Source organism: Antechinus flavipes, chromosome 4 (assembly GCF_016432865.1).
Source record: "Antechinus flavipes isolate AdamAnt ecotype Samford, QLD, Australia chromosome 4, AdamAnt_v2, whole genome shotgun sequence".
Taxonomy (NCBI): Eukaryota; Metazoa; Chordata; class Mammalia; order Dasyuromorphia; family Dasyuridae; genus Antechinus; species Antechinus flavipes.
This window is the reverse complement of record NC_067401.1, coordinates 452,481,531-452,503,108: the sequence shown is the minus strand read 5'-3', so window position 1 is coordinate 452,503,108 and position 21,578 is coordinate 452,481,531. Positions and strand designations below refer to the sequence as shown.

Below are 21,578 nucleotides of genomic sequence, written 5' to 3'. Positions count from 1 at the left end.
TCAGATTTAATTGTCTGCCTGCTCCTTTCCACCCACATTTTTTAAATGTTGAAATGACAACATGCCAAGGAAAGAAAGCAAAGGGCTCTCATGTGGAACCAATTAAGCAAATAAACAATTATCCATAAAAATGAAAATGAGAGAAGCAAGCGCCAGCCTTGGATTGGACATTAGGGGAGCGCCGCTCTGGGCCTTTTACAAGGTGGGGACTGACCCCGCTGGAGTAGTCGGGAGCTACACACGTCCTGCAATGCAAGGGACTTAATTATCAGAAAGGAGGGGGGGCAGTAAATCTCAGCAAATTAGGAAAGCCAGACTAATTCAGAAAACCCAGCAAGATGCTAGGAGGATCAAAAGATCAAAGGAAAAAAACAAAAAAGTGGAAAAGGTACAAACGAGGATGGAAGAGGGGAATGAGAGCCAGCCTCGGTCCCCAGGATACCCGGATGCAGAATGACCTGATGGACAGTGCACGCCCAGGAGCACTCTAGTCCCCCCCATCCTCCACTTGCATGGGCTGGCAAACTCAGTAGTGTCTCTACTACGTTCCCTAATCTCCCCTTTCAGCCTCCTCTTTCCCACAAACTCTGTGGGACCCCCAGTGGTCTTCGTGGTCCTGCATGTCTCCCTCTCATGGATGGTTGCGCTAAAGCCACCTTCCCCATAAGCTTTTCCTGGCCTCCCCCACCCAGTGCTAAGCCTCCTGTCCAGCTTTTTCTCTACTTCTAAGTGTACCCCCCGTATCCCTGCCAGAATGAACTCCGAGGGCAAGGCCTGTGGTTTAACTCTTGGCTTTGTTTTCCCAGACCCATTTAGCACCTGACCCACGTTAGACACCCTTAATGTGTGGATTGCTCAGATGATCCCCAAGTCCCTAACTCCCACCCCCATCTCCCAAGCTTGTCCCTCTCCCCTCCACTGTCACGTTCATCATCATGGTTCACACCTTCATCACACTTCCTGCCATGAGGAATCTAGCACTCTCCACTAAACCTTTACCATAATTTAATTTTTCCCAACTGGCTTCTACTCCCTAGAGCAGAAGCCAACCCATTCCCAGGAAAATTTGTAATCAATAGATTTATCACCCTCTGAGACTGAATCAGCTTTGATACACACACCTAATCAATACCCTCTGCCTCTCTGATAGAGGAAATATAATGAAAGAACTTCTCCAAAAGATTCCTTGTCCAGCTGAATCTTCCTTCCCAACTTCCCAGCATCCTTTGGACTGGGTTCCCTCGACCTCCCTCCTTTAGCTTCTTTTTGTGCATTATCTTCCCCCATCAGATTATAAGCACCTTGAAGGCAGGAGCTATTGTTTCCATATTTGTATCCCCGTATTTAGGCCTGGTGTATAGTAATTGTTAATACATAAGTAATAATAAATGTTCATTGATTGAACAGAGCAATTGCTCCTAAAACCACCCATTCCCCTGCTGAATCCTGTAAACGATCTATTGATCGGGATCAGTTCCAGTCTGACATCTCGTAGCACTAGCTCCTCCTTCTTGAATTACACAAAACAAATCGATCTTCCATACAAACTATCAGCAGCGGCTGTCCTGCTCTAGCCCAGCTAGCGAGAAGTTTTAGACTAAACTGTCACCGTGTCCAAAGACAAAGCGGCTTGGACCTTCCCAACCTCAAAGGCCTTATTGCATCTTACCGTCTCGAAATGAGGTTTCTGTGTTATTTGTAGTAATGGCTATTTCTATTTCCTGGTCTCTCTCCACCTCTTCCTCAATGAGCTTTTCAACTTTATCATCTTCGGGAGACGAACAAGTCGTCGGCGTCGGTCCCACATTCTCCACTTCTTCATTAAAACTTTCGCTCACTTTGGTGGCCTCTTCTTTTACAGTGGCCTCATTGACCTCCATCATCTCTTTCTCTTTCTTTGGAGGTGGAAATGGCTTTTTATCAAGTCCCATTGAAATGATGCACCTTGGAAGAGGAACAGAAAGTCCACCGTGACACCAAAATCCAACCCCGGGGATCCCCAGTGCTTCCTTTGTTTTATCCACTTTCCCTTTGGGCCACTTTCCTAATCGCTTAAAAAATCCGTTAGCGGATTTAAAGGGAAGCAGCAAAAAGAATCTATGTCCAATAAGAAACTTCTTTTGCTTGACCATGTGTGTGTGTGGCAAGGTTTGTGTCTGTTTGTTTTCCAAATGGTGATATATGGAGAAAAAGGGAGAAATTAATTTTTATTAAAAACAAAAGCTAATTTTAAAATGAATTTTTAAATATAAGTGCTAGAGATTTATATATATTAATGACTTCTTAATGATCAAAGTTATCTTGCAAAAGAACAGAGAATTTTCTAAAAGGCCTTTGGCCACAAGATGGATCTGAGCAGGGCCTGAGAGATAAATAAGTTCATTTTACAGATAAGGAAACTGCGGTCCAAAGAAATTAAGTGACTCGCTCACTGATCATACAGTTAATGTCTGAGGCAGGACTCAAATTCAGGTCTACAGGACTACCAACAGCCCAACCACTAAGCCCACAGCAGCTGAGTCAAAGATTCCAACTAAAATTTGAATTTTAAAGAATAGGTTTTAGACGCCACATTCCCAAAGCAGCATCTCAAGGCACCACGAGAATTGTGCACAATCACAGACAAAGCAGCCTGAGCTGGGAGAGCTGAAGCACTTGGAGAATCAGCTTCCTCCTCTCTTGGAGACCATCGCCATGGCAACACAGAAAGTCAGGAGGCTTCGGCTTTGGGGTGGGCTCCCCAGGGGCTCTCAGCCCATCGCCATGGAGCTCAGCCCTGTGGGCCCTGTTCAGGATGGGTCTCTGGTTACCGGGTGGATTTCTGATGCCCCGAGGCTGCTTTCAGTTTTATTCTCCTGGGTGACGTGTGTCCCTCGGAAAGTAATATAATATTAAGTGCAGGAAGCATCCCGAGCTCCTGGGCACAAAGGAGGCCAACAAAGGAAGCAGCCCCGGGGGCCTGGACAATACTGCCTCATATTAAATTGTGTAAACAAGTCCCCGATAACAGAAACCGTGCTCTGACGCTAGACCCGAGGCTCAGGGTACGGTTCAAACCATCCTCTCAAGACACCTTACACAGGGATGGCCCAAAGGCCAGTAGTGGAGGGACTCCTGACATGGTGAGGTCTCTCCCAGAAGCCTTTTCTCCATCCTCATCCTATGGGCGTCAACTAGAGGGAACCACGGTCACGTCTAGTAGGGAGGAAACAAGGAATGGGGAAAACAATAAAATAGCCTGAGAACCCTATTCTCTCTGAGAGGCAAATGGGAGCAGAATGGAGAATTCAGAACTAGATTTGGAATCAAAGGCCCTGGGGCCAAATTGTCACCTTCTCTAACTACTGGACCAAGGCCACCTCTGAGCTTCCAAGCCTCCAGGACCTTAAAGATGATTGACTGGTCTCTGTTATCTTCAAGGTCCCTCCCAGCTCTTGGGTCCAGATCCTATTATTCTGTGAGCTGATGGGAAGCAGGATGGCTCAGTGGGAAAATGTGTGGGAGATGGAGCCGAAGGACGTAGGTTCTAGTCCCTATGGGGCCCCACAGAGCTTCAGGCCTCGGGCTTCTCAGCTATGACACAGGAGGCAGGGTTGGACACCAGGGTCTTCTGCCTCTTCATAAACGGGCCCACATCTCTCGGAGCTTCCAATCCAGGATTCTGGATTCAAGGCCCTAGTTTACTCATTCCCAGTGGGAGCAGGATGTCTACACATCAAGGAAGGTTGTGTGGGTCTATCAGGCCCCATCACTTCCCTCCACCCCGCGTCTCCAGGCCGGGACCACCGATGTTTTCTCCCTCCACCCCGCGTCTCCAGGCCGAGACCACCGATGTTTTCTCCCTCCACCCCGCGTCTCCAGGCCGGGACCACCAATGTTTTCTCCCACCATGTCTCTCTTCTGGATGGCCACAATGCTGTGTTTACAGGATCACTGCCCATTCACAAGGAGAGCAGAGATCAGGGAGATTAGAGACAGTGGGTCTGACTTCCCACTTTATAGGGCCAGGGCCTAGAGAAGGAAAAGCCTCAGGGCATCACACTGCCGAGAGGGACGTTTGGTGGGTGTTCTGCCCTCGGTCTCCATTCCTACTGGTGCTTCCGGGCTGTGTGGAGATCCCATGCCCTGCAGTTCCTCTTGGAGGGAAGTGGGACAGAGCTTCTGTCTGGCTGACTCCGATCCTGCTTCGGGATGAAACTGAAGGTGCTATTTGGGTTCCGGGAGCTCTGAATGGGCTGGGTTCTAGCTGGTTTTGTAATGAGGTTCCTTTGGATTTCTCACCAGGTTCTGTCTCAGAGCAAGAGACACAGGGCTAGACTTGGGAATTGTGGAAGTTCTGGATTCAGATCCAGTGGGAGAGTGCGAACCTTGGGCTTCATCCTCAGATTCGTCCTCTCTGGCCGCCTGGAGCACTGATCCCACAGGGTAGTTGTGACGAAAAAACCCGGAGATAAATACCAAGTATTCCAGGAAACTTCAGGTGCCTGGAGGCCACGGAGTGCTTTGGGTCCACATGTCTGCGTGATCGGAACACGTGGCCCGAGCTCTGTCAGACCGCCAGGAGCTGCCCAGCTCGCAGGGCTCTTGGGAGGATCAAAGGGAGCACATATCCGATCCCCAAACCCTTCCTGGGCAGAGCTTTGCCAACGTTAGAGTGTTAGATCAAAGCCAGTTATTCCTCATCAAGAAAGTGAACAAATCATCGAGGCCGTTGGGCTCCGGAGCGAGAGCGGCGTGCCGTTCCCCAGCTCTGTCTGTGATCCGGAGGAGACATCCGGAGGCAGAATCATCACAAATAGGCTCTGAAAGCCAAGAGCACTGGGTTGGAAACATTGCCACAATGTTATCAATATTCAGTCTTACGCTCATGTTTACTTGGAAAACGAGTAAAAATGGGAAGACATGTGGGAAAGATAAAATTTTTTCGGGGGAAAAAAGAGATTTTGGAGATTTTTGATTTTTTTTCTTTTATAGACTACCAAAAAAACAGGCTTTAAACAAGGAAGGGATCTTCGTACTCCAGTCTTTTTCCTACCTACACATCCAGAGTTGGTGTTTGGTTCTGGGAATCCCGTCTGAGGAAGGACTTCAATAAGCCACGGGATGTCCAGGGCCAGGATGATGGAGGACGCTGAGGTCCTGAGAAGACGCTGGGGCTACGGTCAGGATGGAGGCGAGGCTTTGGGGAGACGCTCCAACTGCAGGTAGGAACCATTCCCTCTCACCCGCACGCTCAGGACCTCGCACAAGACCTTGCTCACGGTAGGAACTGATTCGAGAATTGGGTGGATCATCACACAGAAGCCAATCAACAAGCATTTATTAAACGCCTGCTATATGGCAGGCGCTCCGTCAGATCCTGGGGATACCAAGGAAGGCAAGGGCCCCACTGCTCCAAGGGGCCCAAGTTAAACGGCAAAGCTCAGCTACAGAAGCGGGAGCAGAGTCGTCCTTCTTGGGGTCCAGCACACATGTTGCAAAGAGGCGAACTTGGGCTTGCCGTCGAGGAAGGGACTCCTGCGGTCTCGAGCTGCCCAAGAAGCCGATGGCGCCTCGGGAGACGGGGGTCCTTCACAGCCCGCCACACCCACAGGGGCCACTGTCGGCGTACTGCGGAGAGGGGCTGGACTAGAGATGGTCTCTGACTCTCCTTCCCAATCTGAGCTGCTGATTCTAGGACTCTGTTAAGGAACAGACTGAGGTTTGGGCGAGCCCTTGGGGGAGGAACTGCCTGGCTCTGTGTGCGCCGGGCACTCAGGAAGCACTTAATAAATCCTCTCCTTCCTTCCCTTATTCATCTGGAACCTCTCAGCTCACGAGCCCACGCTCGGACAACTGAATTTAAACCAGGCTCACGGGCGGGACGGCCGCCGGTCGGAGCACACTCCTGAGCTGCCAGAAGGATGCCCCGATCGTCCCGTTGCTCCCGCAGAGCATGGAGGATCAGGGTTTCTGTGCAGGCCTCCAGGCCTTGAGTGCCGCCGGGCTCCCTGATCAGCACCAGCACACACGGGACAATCCCCCCGGCAGGGCCATGGGGGGGCCCGGGGAGCTCCCAGGTGAGGACATCCATCCACGCGAGGCAACAAGAGCTGGGGTCTTAGCGAGCGTCCGGGGGCATTCAGAGCTGGAGCGACCTGCTGGGTCCCGGCCCGAGGATGGGCCCAGAAACAACTTCAGACATGGGCCCCAGGCCAGCAGCCATCCAAGCCTTCGTTGTGTGGACTGGGAGACTGGGCCGGGGGGTGAATAGATCACGAGGTTGGAGGGTGCGAGGGGTCTCAGGGCCCCCCACGGACGAGGGAACGAGGAGAAGCGACTGGTCCATGGGGCTTCACGAAGGTGGTGAGTGTCAGAGGTGGCTGGACCGTGAACCCTGGTGGTCTTAATTCGAAGGCTTGCCTTCCATCAGACCCAACACACTGACTGGAAAGAATTAACAAAAGCTTCCAGAATAATGGAATACGGAAGAAGGGATCTGGGCGGGATACTTGGGTTTCATTTGTGAGCCCCAGAGAGAAACAAGCCGCACCAAAGGGATGAAGCAGATCATTCCCACCAGCTGCATCGTGGATGGGAAAACCAGTTCCTCCTCCTCCCCCAACACTCAGGAGAGAGGGGCAGCCCCTGGCTGTCGTCCATTCGGGGAGCAAGCATTCAGTCCCCACAAGGATGAGACACTGCCAGGAACCAGAGGCAGAATTGTCCCTGCCCTCGGAGAGCTCCCGGCCGATGGGGGGAAAGAGAAGGCAAACCGGCAAATGGAGTCTCCGAGGGGCCACTGATTAAATCCAACAAATGTGAGGAGCTAGAACTTGGGACGGGGGCTGGGGTCAGCCTGGAGAGGAGCTGAGAAGGCTCATGGACTCCAGGAGGCGCCCAGCCCGGGGGCAGCTGAACCGGGAGGTGGAAGCGGCCACTGAGGCACAAGGCAGAAGCCCGTCTTACCGGGACCCTGTTTGTGAGGGGGAGCGATGGGCAGTGAAAGGGGGGCTGCAGCCGGCCTGCCGAGGATCTCTTGGGCTTTGAGTCCTCTGTAATGTGTGTGATATATGGACAACATATATATATCACGCAGATCCCCTCTCTGGTGTAAAAAAGGGGGGTCAGTAAGCATCGGGACCAAAAATCAAGCTAAAATATGTCGGGACCCCCCTCCCCCACTTCCGAGACGTTCTGTTTCCCATACTTATAACACGGAGAAGCTCCATCGATGTCCACAAATCCAAAGTATCCATTCTTGCCTCCCAGCCTGGAACCCCTCCGATGCTTGAACTCGCAGCAGGAGCTCAGCCGGTCCAGCTGCATCCCATTCAGGAAGAAGGTGAGGCTGAAGGGGAAGCCGAAGTGTCGCTTGGAAATGAACTGAAATGTCTCTGCAGAGAAGGAGAAAAGCGTGAATGCAGGCGCGGGACGGCTGCTGGCTCAGCTTTCTGCCGTGGGTATGGAAGGGGACTCGGGAACAGTCTCATTGTTTAAATTCTTACATTTGTAAACTTTTATTAATCTAAATTATGTTATAAATTTTATTTCAATTTTTAAAAGGTTTAATTATCACAGGATTGCTGCTGCAAAAGCGCCACAGTGCACAGGGCATCCGGCACGGGTGAGGGAGACCTGACGCGCTGGCGAGCCGGTGGCCCTGGGCAAGATGCACGGCCAAGCTGTCCGAGCGCGTGCGGTCGGCCACCGGTGGACACGGTACCTCGGCTCTGAGCCGGTGAAGTCACGTCGGTGCTCTGCACCAACCAAGACCCACCACCGACCAACCAAATCACGCCTGCCTCAGTGTCCTCAAGTGTAAAATGAGCCGGGAAAGGGCAAACCCCTCCAGTATCTTTGCCAAGAAAACCCCAACCGGGGCATGAAGAGTCGGGTGTGACTGAACTGTCCGAACAATATCAAAATCCCCAGACCTAAGGAGCTCGAAGAGCTCGCACAGGCAGAAGGCAGCGAGGATTCAGACCTCTCACTTCCCATTCAGCCTCCTTCCTGCTGTACCCCAAGTCTGAGAAACCCCCCGCCCTAGACGGAGACTCAAAAACCCACTCACCATGTTGGGAGACAGGTCAGAATATGCTTTTATACACAATGAACAAATGCCAGCTCCACCTTCTCATGGGAGCTCTTTCAGGTTTGGGCATTGAGGAAAGGGGCTCAATGACCCAGGAGAGCTAGAGCTGGGCTTCCTTGCCCCCCGACCCCCTAAATGACAGTCCCACACAAAAAGGGGCTGCTCAAGGACCCAGGAGAGCTAGAGCTGGGCTTCCTTGCCCCCCGACCCCCTAAATGACAGTCCCACACAAAAAGGGGCTGCTCAGGGACCCAGGAGAGCTAGAGCTGGGATTCCTTGCCCCCCGACCCCCTAAATGACAGTCCCACACAAAAAGGGGCTGCTCAAGGACCCAGGAGAGCTAGAGCTGGGCTTCCTTGCCCTCCGACCCCCTAAATGACAGTCCCACACAAGAAGTGGCTGCTCAGGGACCCAGGAAAGCTAGAGCTGGGCTTCCTTGCCCACCAACCCCCTAAATGACAGTCCCACACAAGAAGGGACTGGACCCCTCCATTTCTTAGCTCTTAGATATGAGGAAGGGGTTGAGCCAAAGAAGGGGTCGGGGTGAGACACGATGGAATCTCAGCCTTAGACCCGTCCGTATCATCCCTCTAAGCCCATCCTTTTCCACATGGGATGATAGGAATTCAGAGGAGACAGACTAGGCTTTCCCATTAGCCCTCAGGGAAAGGTTCGGGGAGGGCAGGGCCTGGGGGACTTTCCCCTCTGCACCCTCAGTCCTTTGCAGAGTGCTTGGCTCCCTGTAAGCACTTAGGAAGCGCCTTCTCCTTGCTTCACTCACCTTTAGATCACAAAAAACACCAGTGGAGATTATGCTGACCGGGAAGGACATTAAGAGCTCCCCCAATCCAACTACCCATAGCAAGTTGAGAAACAGAGTTGCCCCATTTCAAGTCTTCCTGCCATTGTCTGTTTTTAAAATGACTCTGACTTGTAAAAAACAGTTACTGACTGAGGTGATGCGGGAGAAGTCATCAGATCCCTGGGAAGCCCAGGGTGCAAAACCAAAGAGCTGCTGAATGACTATGGAAATAAAGGGGAAAATGCATCTATCACATGACTGCAGAATTAGCTTGCCGTGATATCCCATTAAAGGAACAAGATCCCATCTAACTACCCTGGCCCGGCCAAATGAGGCAATGCTGGGGATACTTGGCTTCTCATGGATCGCCCCCTCGGGCCCAGACGCCCTTCTCAGCGGGAAGCACCCAGCTCGGTGTTTCCCTGAGTCACCGTGCAGCTGGCACAGAGGGCAGCTTCTTCTCTGCCCAGCTAATGGCTCTGCTGCTGCGGGCCCGGAGTTGGCTGCGTTTTTCCAGTTCTGAGCAATTACTTTTCTGCAATCAAGGAGCCTTCAGAGGCAAAATCGCCAGGGCGCAGGACGCCGTTACAGCCGTCTCCCCCCTTTGCCACTGTGCGAGCCCCGCTCGGCCCCAGCAAACAGCAGGACATCCTGGGACTCATCTCCACGCAGAGGGCCACGGAGCCGAGGTCCGCGCTTCCTTCTCTTACCTTAAATCTGACTTCGTCTCAGAGCCCGGGCCAGCGAATGCGAGAATTACCGCAGCCAAACCGCGGGCCTTGCCTCATTGGTATGCACCAATGGTGTCGGGCTCCTCCAGAAGCCCATCAACATCCTGCTGAATAAAACATCACCTGCAAGCAAGACTGCCTTAATTGCATTAATTCCACTTGGAGCCCACAAACTGTTCTCCATAAGTCTTCTAATGGAGGGCCTTGGAATCACACTTTGGCTCTGCTTAACGGGAGGCAGGCGTTGGGTGGGTTGGGCTGCTCCGGACACTCTTTGGAGTGACTCGGTTTCCCCAGGAGAAGCCTCAGAGATCGGAGGGAGCTGATGCCATCACCTCATTTGGACCTGACAAGTGTGGAAACTCAGCAGGTGCCCAGAGAGGGCATTTTCTGCAAGAAACACCCCGGGCTCAGACAGGGAGAGGGATCAGAGCGGTCCCAGTCTAGTACCAGCTGCAGGACTTGAACTCCTATAGATGAAAGCTCCTTGGGGAAGGAAAGGATTGGAAACAAGATTCCTTCCAACTCTAAACTTCATGATTGTAACATAATAGAAAGAATTATCCCTCAGCCAAGCTGAAGTCTAATCCAAATATGTAAGGGAATAAAATTCACACTGAAAATCCATAAAACTGCCAATTTCAAATTAAAAGTGCTTTGAAGGCACCAAAATATTGGCTTACCAGCAGTCCCACACATACACAAGGAACAAGAAGTAGGGGATGGTTTTAGTTAGGTTACTTCTATTGAAACAGAACTTAGAAGACAAGTAACCTGAGCAGAAGGAATCACTGAATTCAATATTTAAATCACTGCACCCTACTTAAGGAATTAGAGAGGACTTAGAAAGTACCTGGTCCAAATTACCCATTTAATATATGAAAACAATGAGGTCTAAAGAGATTAAGTAAGTGCCCTGATAGTGAGTAACAGAAGTGGGAAGTTCTTGGACTTCACATCCCATGTCCTTTCTCTGCTTCTGCTACACACTGATCTCAGAATCACAAAAATCAACACCCATCCCAGATAGAAAAATCACTGAGATCACCGAGCCCAGCTCCTTCTTAAGATTTCCCATTACTGTCCAACTGACAATTGGGTGTCCCAGCTTTCCCTTGGGGACCTTCAGACCAAAGGAACCTCTGATTTCACCATTTAATCTATTTCATGTTTCGATAGCAATCAGCAGGAGCTTTTTGGGGGACAACGAATCTAAATTGATGACTCTCTTCTCACATTTAACCCAAAGTTGCAAACTTAATTCATTTCATTACTAACTTTCCCTTTTATTTTTTCTCAAGGAAAAGTCAGGACGGCTGAAAATAACAATTTTTCCCATTTCTTTCCTGTCCTACCATTACATGAAGAATGTCAAATCAGAAGAAAAGTTTCTATTTGAACGAATAGCTGGAAACAAGTCCTTAAAGATGACATGTCTTTCTAGACATATTTTTCACAAATAAGCTATTAAAACTATAATGTCTGAGAGAACTAAAACCACGGTTACAATTTTCCATTTCACTCTTGTTCCAGATGACTGGAGAAGAGAGAGATTTCTCTCGCCCTGGAAACTTCCAGTGTGAGAACTCCCTCTGCCAATAAAGACTGCAACCTCTCTATGACTTAACTGATACATCTCCAAGAGTTGCCTGAAGTTCAAAAAGGTGAAAGTACTTGCCCGTGGTCGCCTAGCTATTCTGAACGAGATGGGGTTCAAATGCCTACATTTCTGCCTCCAAGGTCAATCTTCTCACTGTTATAACAGCTTAAAAACTCTAAAACACAGTGAATATCAAAGTCAGATGCTGAAATCTGGTACCCGACAAAGTGTAGCCAAGAGCAAATGGTCTAGGGCTAACTCTATGATCAATTTATGATGGAGATCTACAAACCAGGACTGTTCCTGCCAGACCCCAGACTTGCCCACCGTGTGAGGGACATGTTTCACACTGACATTCATCAGATTTGCGATTCGAGGTCAAGGTAGAATTTGTAGAGAACAAACCATCGTCTGGACATATTTCTCTCTGAATAAGCGATAACATAATTCACAATGGCAGCCCCACCAGGAAGCGTGGCCTTGTGGGACAGCTTCGTCCCGCAACCTTTGGATAATCTCTCTCCTCAAATTAATCTGGTACCTACTTAAATCACGCCGCCTTCTTTCTCACACAATCCAGGAGAGTCATTGCCGCCTTGCCTCTACTCGCTAAGCAGCAGTAAATCTCTATTTGCTTTAAGGCAGGCAGTCTATAAATCCCAGGATACGCGCTCAGAGCAGGGCCAGTAATTTTAGTCTATACCTTCACCTCCAAGCCCTGCATGAGAACTCTCCCGGGTGGGACGGATACCTTTTTCAAGGAGTTTGCCTTGGAAGACACAAAGGTTTTCCCCGCCGCAGTGCTGCTGATAAATTTTGATCTCGTCTTTATAATTTAAGTCGTCATGATTCAAGTGCACACTCTTCCCCCAATAGATCATGGTGACGAAGGCATTACTATGCAAAGGAGATTTGTGATGTCTTCCTGAATCCTGGAATAAATCAAGAAAGCACTCGTTAAGCAACCAACAAGATAACAATAGCTTCCAATCCATTTCCCCAGCTCCTGGGGGTAGACCAAGGAAGAGTTACTCTTTTGTGATAAAAGGAAGCAAAACCCTCTTTTTAAGAGAAGTAATCTATGTCACTTTGTAGCCAAGATGATTCCCCTGAACAACTCCGTTCAATCAATGACTGTTTGCGGGGCAGATCCTAATGGGTTCTTTCAGCGTAGGGGTGGACTCGATGGCCACCAAAGCCCATCCCAACCCTCAGATTTGGTGATTCTGTGATCTGGAGACCAGGAGGGGCCTCTGGAGGGAGGCTGCCATTGATCCTAAGCTTTGACTTCACCAAATCTTGCAAGAAATGGAGATGAGGAAATGGAGCATTTCGGGAACGGGTGTCCATCTGTGCAAAGACACTGAGGTAGGAAATGGGATGTGGATTGTGAAGCGTGAGGTGCCAACTGCAAGGGAGTGTGGGAACAGCACGGATTCAGGTGGGGAAGCATCACTGAGGGGCTAGTCATGGAGCCCCCGGGATATGAACAGGCTGTGAGCAATGACACGTGAGGGAAGAAGGCGTCAGAGCCAAGGATGCCATGAGCTGCGGCTGCCCCCTGGCCAGAGATCAGCACCGAGGACAGCGGCTTCCCCTCCTCCACGCCCCAAGGAAGGAAGGAAACAAGCCTTTATCAAGCCCTGACTCTGGGCAGGCTAAACTGGGGGTGCCCATGAAAGCCAAGAGCTGTTTGTGCTTTGGTTTGTCTGTTTTTGCCCTGAAAAGGCTGATTGTGAAAACGATGGTCCAAGAAGAGCTGGAAAAGGGGAGAAGTGAACAGAAATTACCATGCATTTCTCATCATATCCAACTCATAGTCGTTCTCCTCACATCTATTCTGACTACACTGTCCAGGACTGACTTGTCTCTGCTCTTAGAATGTGAGTCTCTGCTGAGGGACTGTTCCACTGATAGCATTTGCGCCCACAGAGCCCGGCCCCCAGGACACGCTTCAGAAATACCCATGTGATTGATTTCAAGGCAAAATGCAGCCCCCAGTTCTGTGCATGAATCACCTGCGATGGGACACATAGGAAGACGTGGATGGCCAAGGGCAGGGTTGCCTTGGGATCTGCCTTGTGTCAGGGGATTTCTAAACTGATAAAATCGCAGACCCCAAAACTGAAAAGCTCTGAGCAACTTCAGTATCTGAGGAGAATGGGTAATCCATGCGTGAAAAATTTCACTTTGAGTAGGCCCAGGGACTCACAGCCATTGGAAAAGAGATGAGGGACTAAGCACTTATTAAACACCTGTTATCTGCTAAACACTGGATTAGTGATTTTACAAATATCATCTCATTTGATCTTCCCTAAGAATTGGACTCAGACAAAAAACACTTTCCTAAATATGATCTCTGCTACTTCATTTTCCATTCATTGATTCGAGTGTGTGTTTGACTCCCAATAATGTGAAGAGAAAAGAAAGGCCATGAGGGGATATCATCAATGTGTACATCAGTAAGGAAGAAGAAGAGATCTGTATGAATACAGACAGCAAAAGATGACCAGTTCTTGAACATGTACACAAAGCTGGACATTTTCTTTAACTGAGCAACGAGGTTTAACCCACTCAATTTTAACAGATTTTTTAAAAAAACAGGAAGAGCTGGCTTCCAGTGCATCCCAGCCTACAAATGCATTGAGTATTTGTTGAGACATGGCCCTCATGCATTGCTGACACTTTGGTGCAAAAAGTCCCACAAAATCTCAACATTCTAAAAGGAGATCCCAGTGACAAATCCTCTAGTCCCAATCCTCGAGCCTTCCTTCTTTAGAGCTCTTCCCCTCTCTAAGACAGAATTAGGGGGGAAATTAATGGGACCTGAAATGCAGCACATATGAGGAGACAGTGAGGAAGGAGAAAAAAGGGAGAAGAGGAAGAAAAGAAAAAGACAACAATGGAGGAAGAAGAGGAGAAACATATGGAGGAGGAAGAAGAGGGTGGAAGTTAAAGGAAGAGGAGAAAGAGAAGGATGAATGGGAAGAATAGACAAGGAGGAGAGAAGGAGGAAATGAAGAAAATATGGAGGATGAGAAAAAGGAGGATTAAAAAGAATGAGAAATATCTTCAGCAGACAGGCATAGATGTGATTGTGGTATCTCAAAGTCAAAAGCAGTGGAATGCAAAATCTCTCAGGTCCTGCCAAGCCCAAAATGCTGGAAGTTGCAGTGGTGACAGTAGCAGTAAGATGCACTACTTCATGATCAATTGTTTTAAAAAGGCCCCCAAGAAATCTTGGGTTATAAAGAGAGTAGAAAGTAGAGCCAATGCCCATCAATTGGAGAATGGCTGAGTAAATTGTGGTAAATGAATGTTATGGAATATTATTGTTCTGTAAGAAAGGGTGAATACAGAGAGGTTTGGAGAGACTTACATGAACTGATGCTGAGTGAAATGAGCAAGACCAGGAGAGCATTATATACTTCAACAACAATACTATATGAAGGTCAATTCTGATGGAAGTGGCTCTCTTCAACAATGAGAAGATCCAAATCAGTTCCAATTGATCAGTAATGAACATAACCAGCTACACCCAGCAAAAGAACACTGGGAAATGAGTGTGAATCACAACATAGCATTTGCACTCTTTCTGTCATTGTTTGCTTGCTTTTTGTTTTTCTTCCCAGGTTATTTTTACCTTCTTTATAAATTCGATTTTTCTTGTGCAACAAGATAACTGTATAAATATGTATACATATATTTGATTTAACATATTTTACCATGTTTAATATATATTGGATTACTTACCACCTAGGGGAGGAGGTGGGGAGAAGGGGGGGATTGGACAAGATTTTGCAAGAGTTAATGTTGAAAAATTATCCATACATGTTTTGAAAAGAAAAAGCTAATTAAAAAAAAAAGAAAGTAGAGCCAAAAAATATGCTCAGGTTATCTCAGTCATTCTGTGGTTGATCTAAATTTTTGTTTTACTTTGTGAAATAGGTCTATACTTGGTAATTCAGTGGGTTTCTATCTCTTTTTTTTTTAGTGGGTTTCTATCTCAAAGCAATAAATTAATTTCTTTTAAAAATAAATAAGTAAATAAATAAAAAGAATGAGAAAGAGGAGGAGGAGAGGAAAAGAAGAATGAAGAGGAAGAGAAAGAAAGAGGAAAGGGGAAAGAGAAAGAAGAAAAGGATGAGAAAGAAGAGATGAAAGAGAAGAGAAAAAGATGGAGAAGGAGGGTGAAGAGGAGGAGGAACAAAAGATGAGGAGAAAGACAAAGGGAGAAAAAGCAGGAAAGAGGAGAAAACGGAGGACATCATTACTCTACCTAAGGCATTCTGTCTAATCAACTGAAATGCTATGAAAATATTGGAACTTTCTCTTCTCTAGTTTTCTATCAGTAGGCTCTCAGCATCATTTCTGCTTATTCAGTAAGCAAAGTAACAGATTTTCATCTTACTCCTGAATTTAACACACAATTAAATTGAGAAGGAAGGTCATTTGATTTTCTAGCAGACGGTGCCTATTAGAAGTTTACCTGGCCCTTAAATTCATTCCTGCCTCAGTCTTTTGAGGGATTAAGTCTAATAAAATGTAATTAATATCTCCCAAGAAGAGAAGGGGAGACTCTTCCAGATGAGGGTCATATAATAATTTGGCCGTGCCTCATTAAAAACAAACTTTAATGTTTGACTCAAAATCGGTCGGACACGATACCAAAGCAAGGGTCAGTCAAGAGTGGATAATTTGGAAGTGGGGCTGGATTACTGGATGGTTTTGATCATATTAATAATTCTCTTCCGGAATATGTGGAATTGGCTCTCCAAGTGAACTGCTCTCAGCCTGGATCTCTGTTGTACTGGAGTCAGCAATTACATTTAGGAAATTTATCCCACACCTTTGCCCCGGCCACTCTGCATAGCATTAGCCCAGTTTTCTCCCCGTGCCCCTGGAAGAACTAGCTCTCCACCCCGTACATCGGCGAACAAATGGATGCAGTCATTACCCTGTGAGGATCCGGGATGTTTGGGGCTGTGGTTGGACGGACTCTTCTCCTCCATGCCTCGATCCGACTTTTGTTGATCATCTTTTCATTTCTCGGGGACGGCGGTGGAGGCACAGGCATCAAATACTCATTAATAATAGGCAACTGATATGGAGCCACTCCGTGGGGATGCTCTGAAGGGTTCCTGTACCTTTCGCCCTGGAATCACACATCCTAACATTAGAATTCACTGAAGAGAGGGGGAAGAACTATCCAGATTGAACCAGGTTTCTCAAATCATCATATTCACCATTTAGAAGCCATTTTGAGAGTCTGGTCTGGGGTTCTAGGACAAAGTTTTAGGCCCCATCATTGCCCCTTACTTTCTATGTGACTTTAAAGAAATCCATCTCTCTGAATCTCAGATGTGTCATCTCTCAAATGAGCAAACAATCCCAACACTGTACCTCACAGGACCAGAACAAAGGTCAAAGGAGACCGTGGATGGCCAAGACTTAAAAATAGGACCTGGGAGGATTCAGGTCGGGGAATAGGACGCAGGAGGATTCAGGTCGGGGAATGGGACCTGGGAGGATTCAGGTTGGGGAATGGGACCCGGGAGGATTTAGGTGAGGGAATGGGACCCGGGAGGATTCAGGTCGGTCCCAGGTCAGGGAATAGGACCCAGGAAGATTCAGGTCAGGGAATGGGACCCTGGAGGATTCAGGTCAGGGAATGGGACCCGGGAGGATTCAGGTTGGGGAATAGGACGCAGGAGGATTCAGGTCGGGGAATGGGACGCAGGAGGATTCAGGTCGGGGAATGGGACCCGGGAGGATTCAGGTCGGGGAATGGGACCTGGGAGGATTCAGGTTGGGGAATGGGACCTGGGAGGATTCAGGTTGGGGAATGGGACCCAGGAGGATTTAGGTCAGGGAATGGGACCCGGGAGGATTCAGGTCAGGGAATGGGACCTGGGGAGGATTCAGGTCGGGGTCACCTAGCACAACTTCTGTGCTTCCTGCTGGCCCGGAGATGCTGGGATTCGATGGCCTCCCACTCAGTCCTTGGGACAGTTGGTCACTCTCTCAGGACCACTGAACCCGGCATCTCTCCTTGCCAACATAAATGAAAACACGGAAGGAAATCCAATAATGGCAATGGGACAAGCCCACTCCTTCCTGGGCATGGAGTGCCCATTGTCCTGATCTATATCTCTTACCCCCAAACGCAGATGGCTCAGGAGGGGAAAGTGAGGCAGGTGACCCGGCCCAGCCCTCCCTCACTCCAGTCCCCTGTCATGGGTCACCTCCCTGATCATGGCCCTGTTTAAGACGGACAAACAAGGGGCAAGTCTTGGGAAGGTACTTGAGGCACCACTGGTTAAGTAATACTGAGAGTTATTATTAATAATTACTGGCCTTCTATTATACTCAAAGTTCATGAAACAACCTGCAAATGTTATCAACCCTGGGAGGAGAGCTAGATGCTTTTATTGTTTCCATTTTATAGATCAAGACAGAGGCCAGTGTGAGACCCCTGCCCAGGCTATCCAAGGCCAGATGTGATCTCAGGCCTGGTGCTCTATTCACTGCGCCCCGGCTGATCAGACTCCCTGGGCTAATGAGGGTCCGAGGCAGGACTTCGACCCTAGTCTTCCTGACGCCAGCCTTTCCCTCTATCCGGGAACTATTTATAAATGGAATTATTTATGCCCCCCCAGGCACTTAATACATGATTGCTGGAGGACTGACCAGGACCGCGAGTGACCCTCGAAGCCCAGAATGAGAGAAGAGCAATGGCCGGGCTCACTAAGGTCATAACGTTCTTCCTCCTGTCAGCCACTCCTCTGATGGCTTGGATGGCATGGCCCCCAATGTACCTGGTCCCCAGCACTTTTCACGTCCTTGCAAGGACTCAGACTCACTCAGGCCCTCCAACTCAAGACTACCAGCAGGGCTTTCATCTCTTCTGCGGGACCCTGGAGCTGTCCCCTCCACAGGGGTCCTGAAGCTGCCCCTTCATCCAGCTGTCCTGCCCCCCCAACTCATCCCTAATGAAGGTGCTAAGGATTCCTCCCCTTTAGGAAACTTTCATCCATGGTCTCCGACTTCCTCTTCAAATGCTAAAAACTTTATCATCGCCAGGAAAGGTAACTTCAGAAAGGCAACAAAATCAAAGGGGGGGCCAATAGGGAAATCCCGAGCCCCCCCTTTCTCAGGAGTCAAACCCCAAGAAATTTCCTATGTTTGTCGGAACCAAGATTCCGGCGTTTCATGTGTCTAAGGGCTTTTCATTTCCTTGCGCTTGTGGATGTGCCTTCCCCACCCCACCCCACCCCCTACCCCCCCCCCCGCCCCATTACGCAGGTGCCCCTCCCATCTGCCCCATCTGGGCAAGGGGGAGCCCTCGAGGGGTCAGCCATGGGAAATTACTGCAGCTGGGGCCAGACTTGGGGGTCAAGGGAAGGGGGGAGGGAGGCACCAGGAGCGAGGGGGCAGGCGCTGCGCCTCACTGGGCCACATCTGGGTGCATCTATCCTGCTCCGAGAGGCTGGAGGGTCCCCTTAGAGGCCGGGCCCTGGGAGCAGAGACCAGCCACCTTCAACTAGCAGGGAGGGGAGGAGGGCTTCCTTCCCATGGGCCCACTCGGATCCCAAGAGTGCCCCCCCCAGCCCTAGGGCCAGAGGTGCTTAAAGACTGAACTGGCACATCCGGATCTCCTAGTCCCTGGGGGCACACCCGCTGGGTCTCCCCAGATTGTAATCCGTAAGGTGGACAAATGATTAGGAAATGGCCAGTGCTTTGGCTCCCTGTCCCAGCGTCTGTCTGTATGAAGAGTCAGCTTATCTTCCCTCCCCCCCCCCGTGGGGACCCCGAACCCTGTAGCTGCCACAAGGGGGGGGGACCCTGCTCTGAGTCAATCCACAAATATACATGTTCCGAGGCGACCAGTGGGGGAGAGGGGAGACACACACATACGCAAATAGACTGACAGGCAGAGGGAGGGAGACGGAGATAGAGGGAGAGAGAAAAAGAGACAGAGATAAACAGATGGAGAGAGACAGAGAGAGAGGGGGGAAGAGAGAAAAAGAGACAGAGATAAACAGATGGAGAGAGACAGAGAGAGAGAGAGGGGAAGAGAGAAAAAGAGACAGAGACAGAAACACAGATGGAGAGAGAGAGAGATAAAGACAGACAGACGGAGACAGAGAAAGACAGGGAGAGACAGAGACAGAAACAGATGGAGACAGAGACAGAGATAAAAAGGAAGAGAAGGAAAGAGAAGAAGAGATTGAGAGATGGAGAGAGAGACACACAGAGACAGAGACAGAGGTGGGAAGAGAATAAGAGAGAAAAAGAGAGAGACAGAAACACAGATGGAGAGAGAGAGAGATAAAGACAGACAGACGGAGACAGAGAAAGACAGGGAGAGACAGAGACAGAAACAGATGGAGAGAGACAGAGATAGAGACAGACAGAGACAAAAAGGAAGAGAGGGAAAGAGAAGAGATTGAGAGATGGAGAGAGAGACAGACAGAGACAGAGACAGAGGTAGGAAGAGAACAAGAGAGAAAAAGAGAGACAGACAGACAGAAATGGAGAGAGACAGAGAAGAAGAGAGCAGGAGGGAGGGGAAGAAAGGGGAAGGGAAAGATAGAGGGAGGGGGTGAGAGAGAGACAGAAAAAAGAGAGGGAGAGAGGGGAGGACAGAGACAGACAGAAGCCTCTGGCACTCTGAAGACCACAGAGGGCTCAGCATCTGCCCAGCAGGGAGGGGCAAATTGCCAAGATAAATAAGAGATGCTTCAGGACTCACATGAACCAAGTTAAACGGGGCCAGGAGGTGGGTATCAGCGCTCCCCAGGATTAATTAAACACTTGGAAACATCACCGATCTCCTGATGAAACAGATCCTTCCTCTTACTTTTGTTTAGCTTTTAAAACGCCCGTCTCCCCATTTCGGGTAGGCCTGAGGACTCTAGGGATTCACTTCTCTTTCTCCCTTCCTCTCAAAAAAAGGGAGACTGTTTGTCTATCAGTGTGTCAGGATGTGTCAGTCTGCTTCTCTCTGTCTGTCTCTGTCTCTCTCTCCCTCTCCCCGCCCCCCTTTCTTCCACTCTCTCTTCTCTTCCCTCCTCCTTCCCCCTTTTTCCCTCCTTTCTTTCCCCCTCTCCTCCTCTCTTCCTCCCCCCCTCTGTGTATGGTCAGAGCAGGTCCTTCCAATCAGCCTTAACGCTGCTTTCGTTCCCATTCTCCCCATGGCCTCCGCTCAGTCAGTAGTCAAATTTATCTCTCTCTCTCTCTCTCTCTCTCTCACACACACACACACACACACACACACACACACACTCACACACACTCTCACACACACACACACAAATCCTCTGCTTCTTTGGTACGTGGTGTTCCCAGCACTTAGCACTATGCCAGGTAGATAGTTGGTGCCTAATAAATGCTTGTCAGTCTGGCTCAGAATCCTTTTGCATCCCTCCTCTCTGCTCCTTCACGCCCCAGAGCCCTTAATGCAGACCCTCATTATTTCTCACTTGTTTGGTGTTCTGTCATCTGTGACTCTGTCACCCATTTAGTTTTCTTGGTAAAGATCAGGGAGGGAGGCTTGCTATCTCCTACTCCAGGGGATTAAGGGAAACATGTGACTTGTCTAGGGTCAAACAGATCATCAGTGACTGAGGCTGGATTTGAATTCAGGTTTTCCTGAGTCCAAGCAAGTGCTCTATCCACCAAACCACCCAGCTGCCTCCCTTTGTCTCTGTTAACTTTAGCAATAGCTTCCAAATTGGTCTCCCTGTATCTAGGCTTTTGCCCTTTCCAATTCGTCTCCCTCCCCATTTCATATTCCTGAAGTCCACTGTGAGCATCATTCTGCAGCTCAAGGAGGTTCAGTCCCTCCCCATTTCCTTTGGGAAAAATGCAACTGCCTCCATTTACTCTAGTGCATTTTCCACCTTGGCTGCGGAGCCTCTTCCCAGGCTTCCTGCGCATAACTGACCCCTCTGCAAGCCGGACAGCCGCTCGTTCCCCTCATACAGCCTGCCGTCTCCACTCCACCTTTGCACAGTGCATCCTGTTACTCTGTAGCCCCTTCTCGGCGCACCCTGGGAGCCCCTGCCTCCCCCCTCCTCAGCTCAAGACCCACTCCAAGAGCCCGATTCTCCCCCATTTGTGATTGCCCCCAAATAACCTGTTGTATTCCACCTGCCTTTTGTCGTTGTCCCACTGTCAACAACCTCCCCCCCCCCCCAGACTATAACTGCATCGAGGGACAGGAACTATTTCATTCTGGAGCAGCGACCTTGGAGCCGGAAGACCTGATTCCACCCTGATCGTGTGTGTGTCCTTGGGGGAAAACCACTTATCTTTGCTCAATCTCATTTTGCTCGTCCATAAAATGAAGACAATAATGGCTCCTGC

The 21,578-nt window shown here is 49.3% G+C and overlaps 1 protein-coding gene across 6 annotated transcripts in view; it reads right to left on the bottom strand.

Annotated features, from left to right (window-relative positions):
- ERICH3 (glutamate rich 3) overlaps positions 1–21,578 on the bottom strand; it is a 136,702-nt gene that overhangs the window by 52,109 nt on the left and 63,015 nt on the right. For all 6 annotated transcript variants that reach the window (XM_051999412.1, XM_051999411.1, XM_051999414.1 and 3 more), the window contains 4 exons: positions 16,165–16,362; positions 11,959–12,139; positions 7,190–7,376; positions 1,670–1,944 (listed from right to left, as the gene is read on the bottom strand). In XM_051999412.1, coding sequence (XP_051855372.1) covers positions 1,670–1,944; positions 7,190–7,376; positions 11,959–12,139; positions 16,165–16,362 — 841 coding nt within the window. The remainder of the gene's footprint in view (positions 1–1,669; positions 1,945–7,189; positions 7,377–11,958; positions 12,140–16,164; positions 16,363–21,578) is intronic.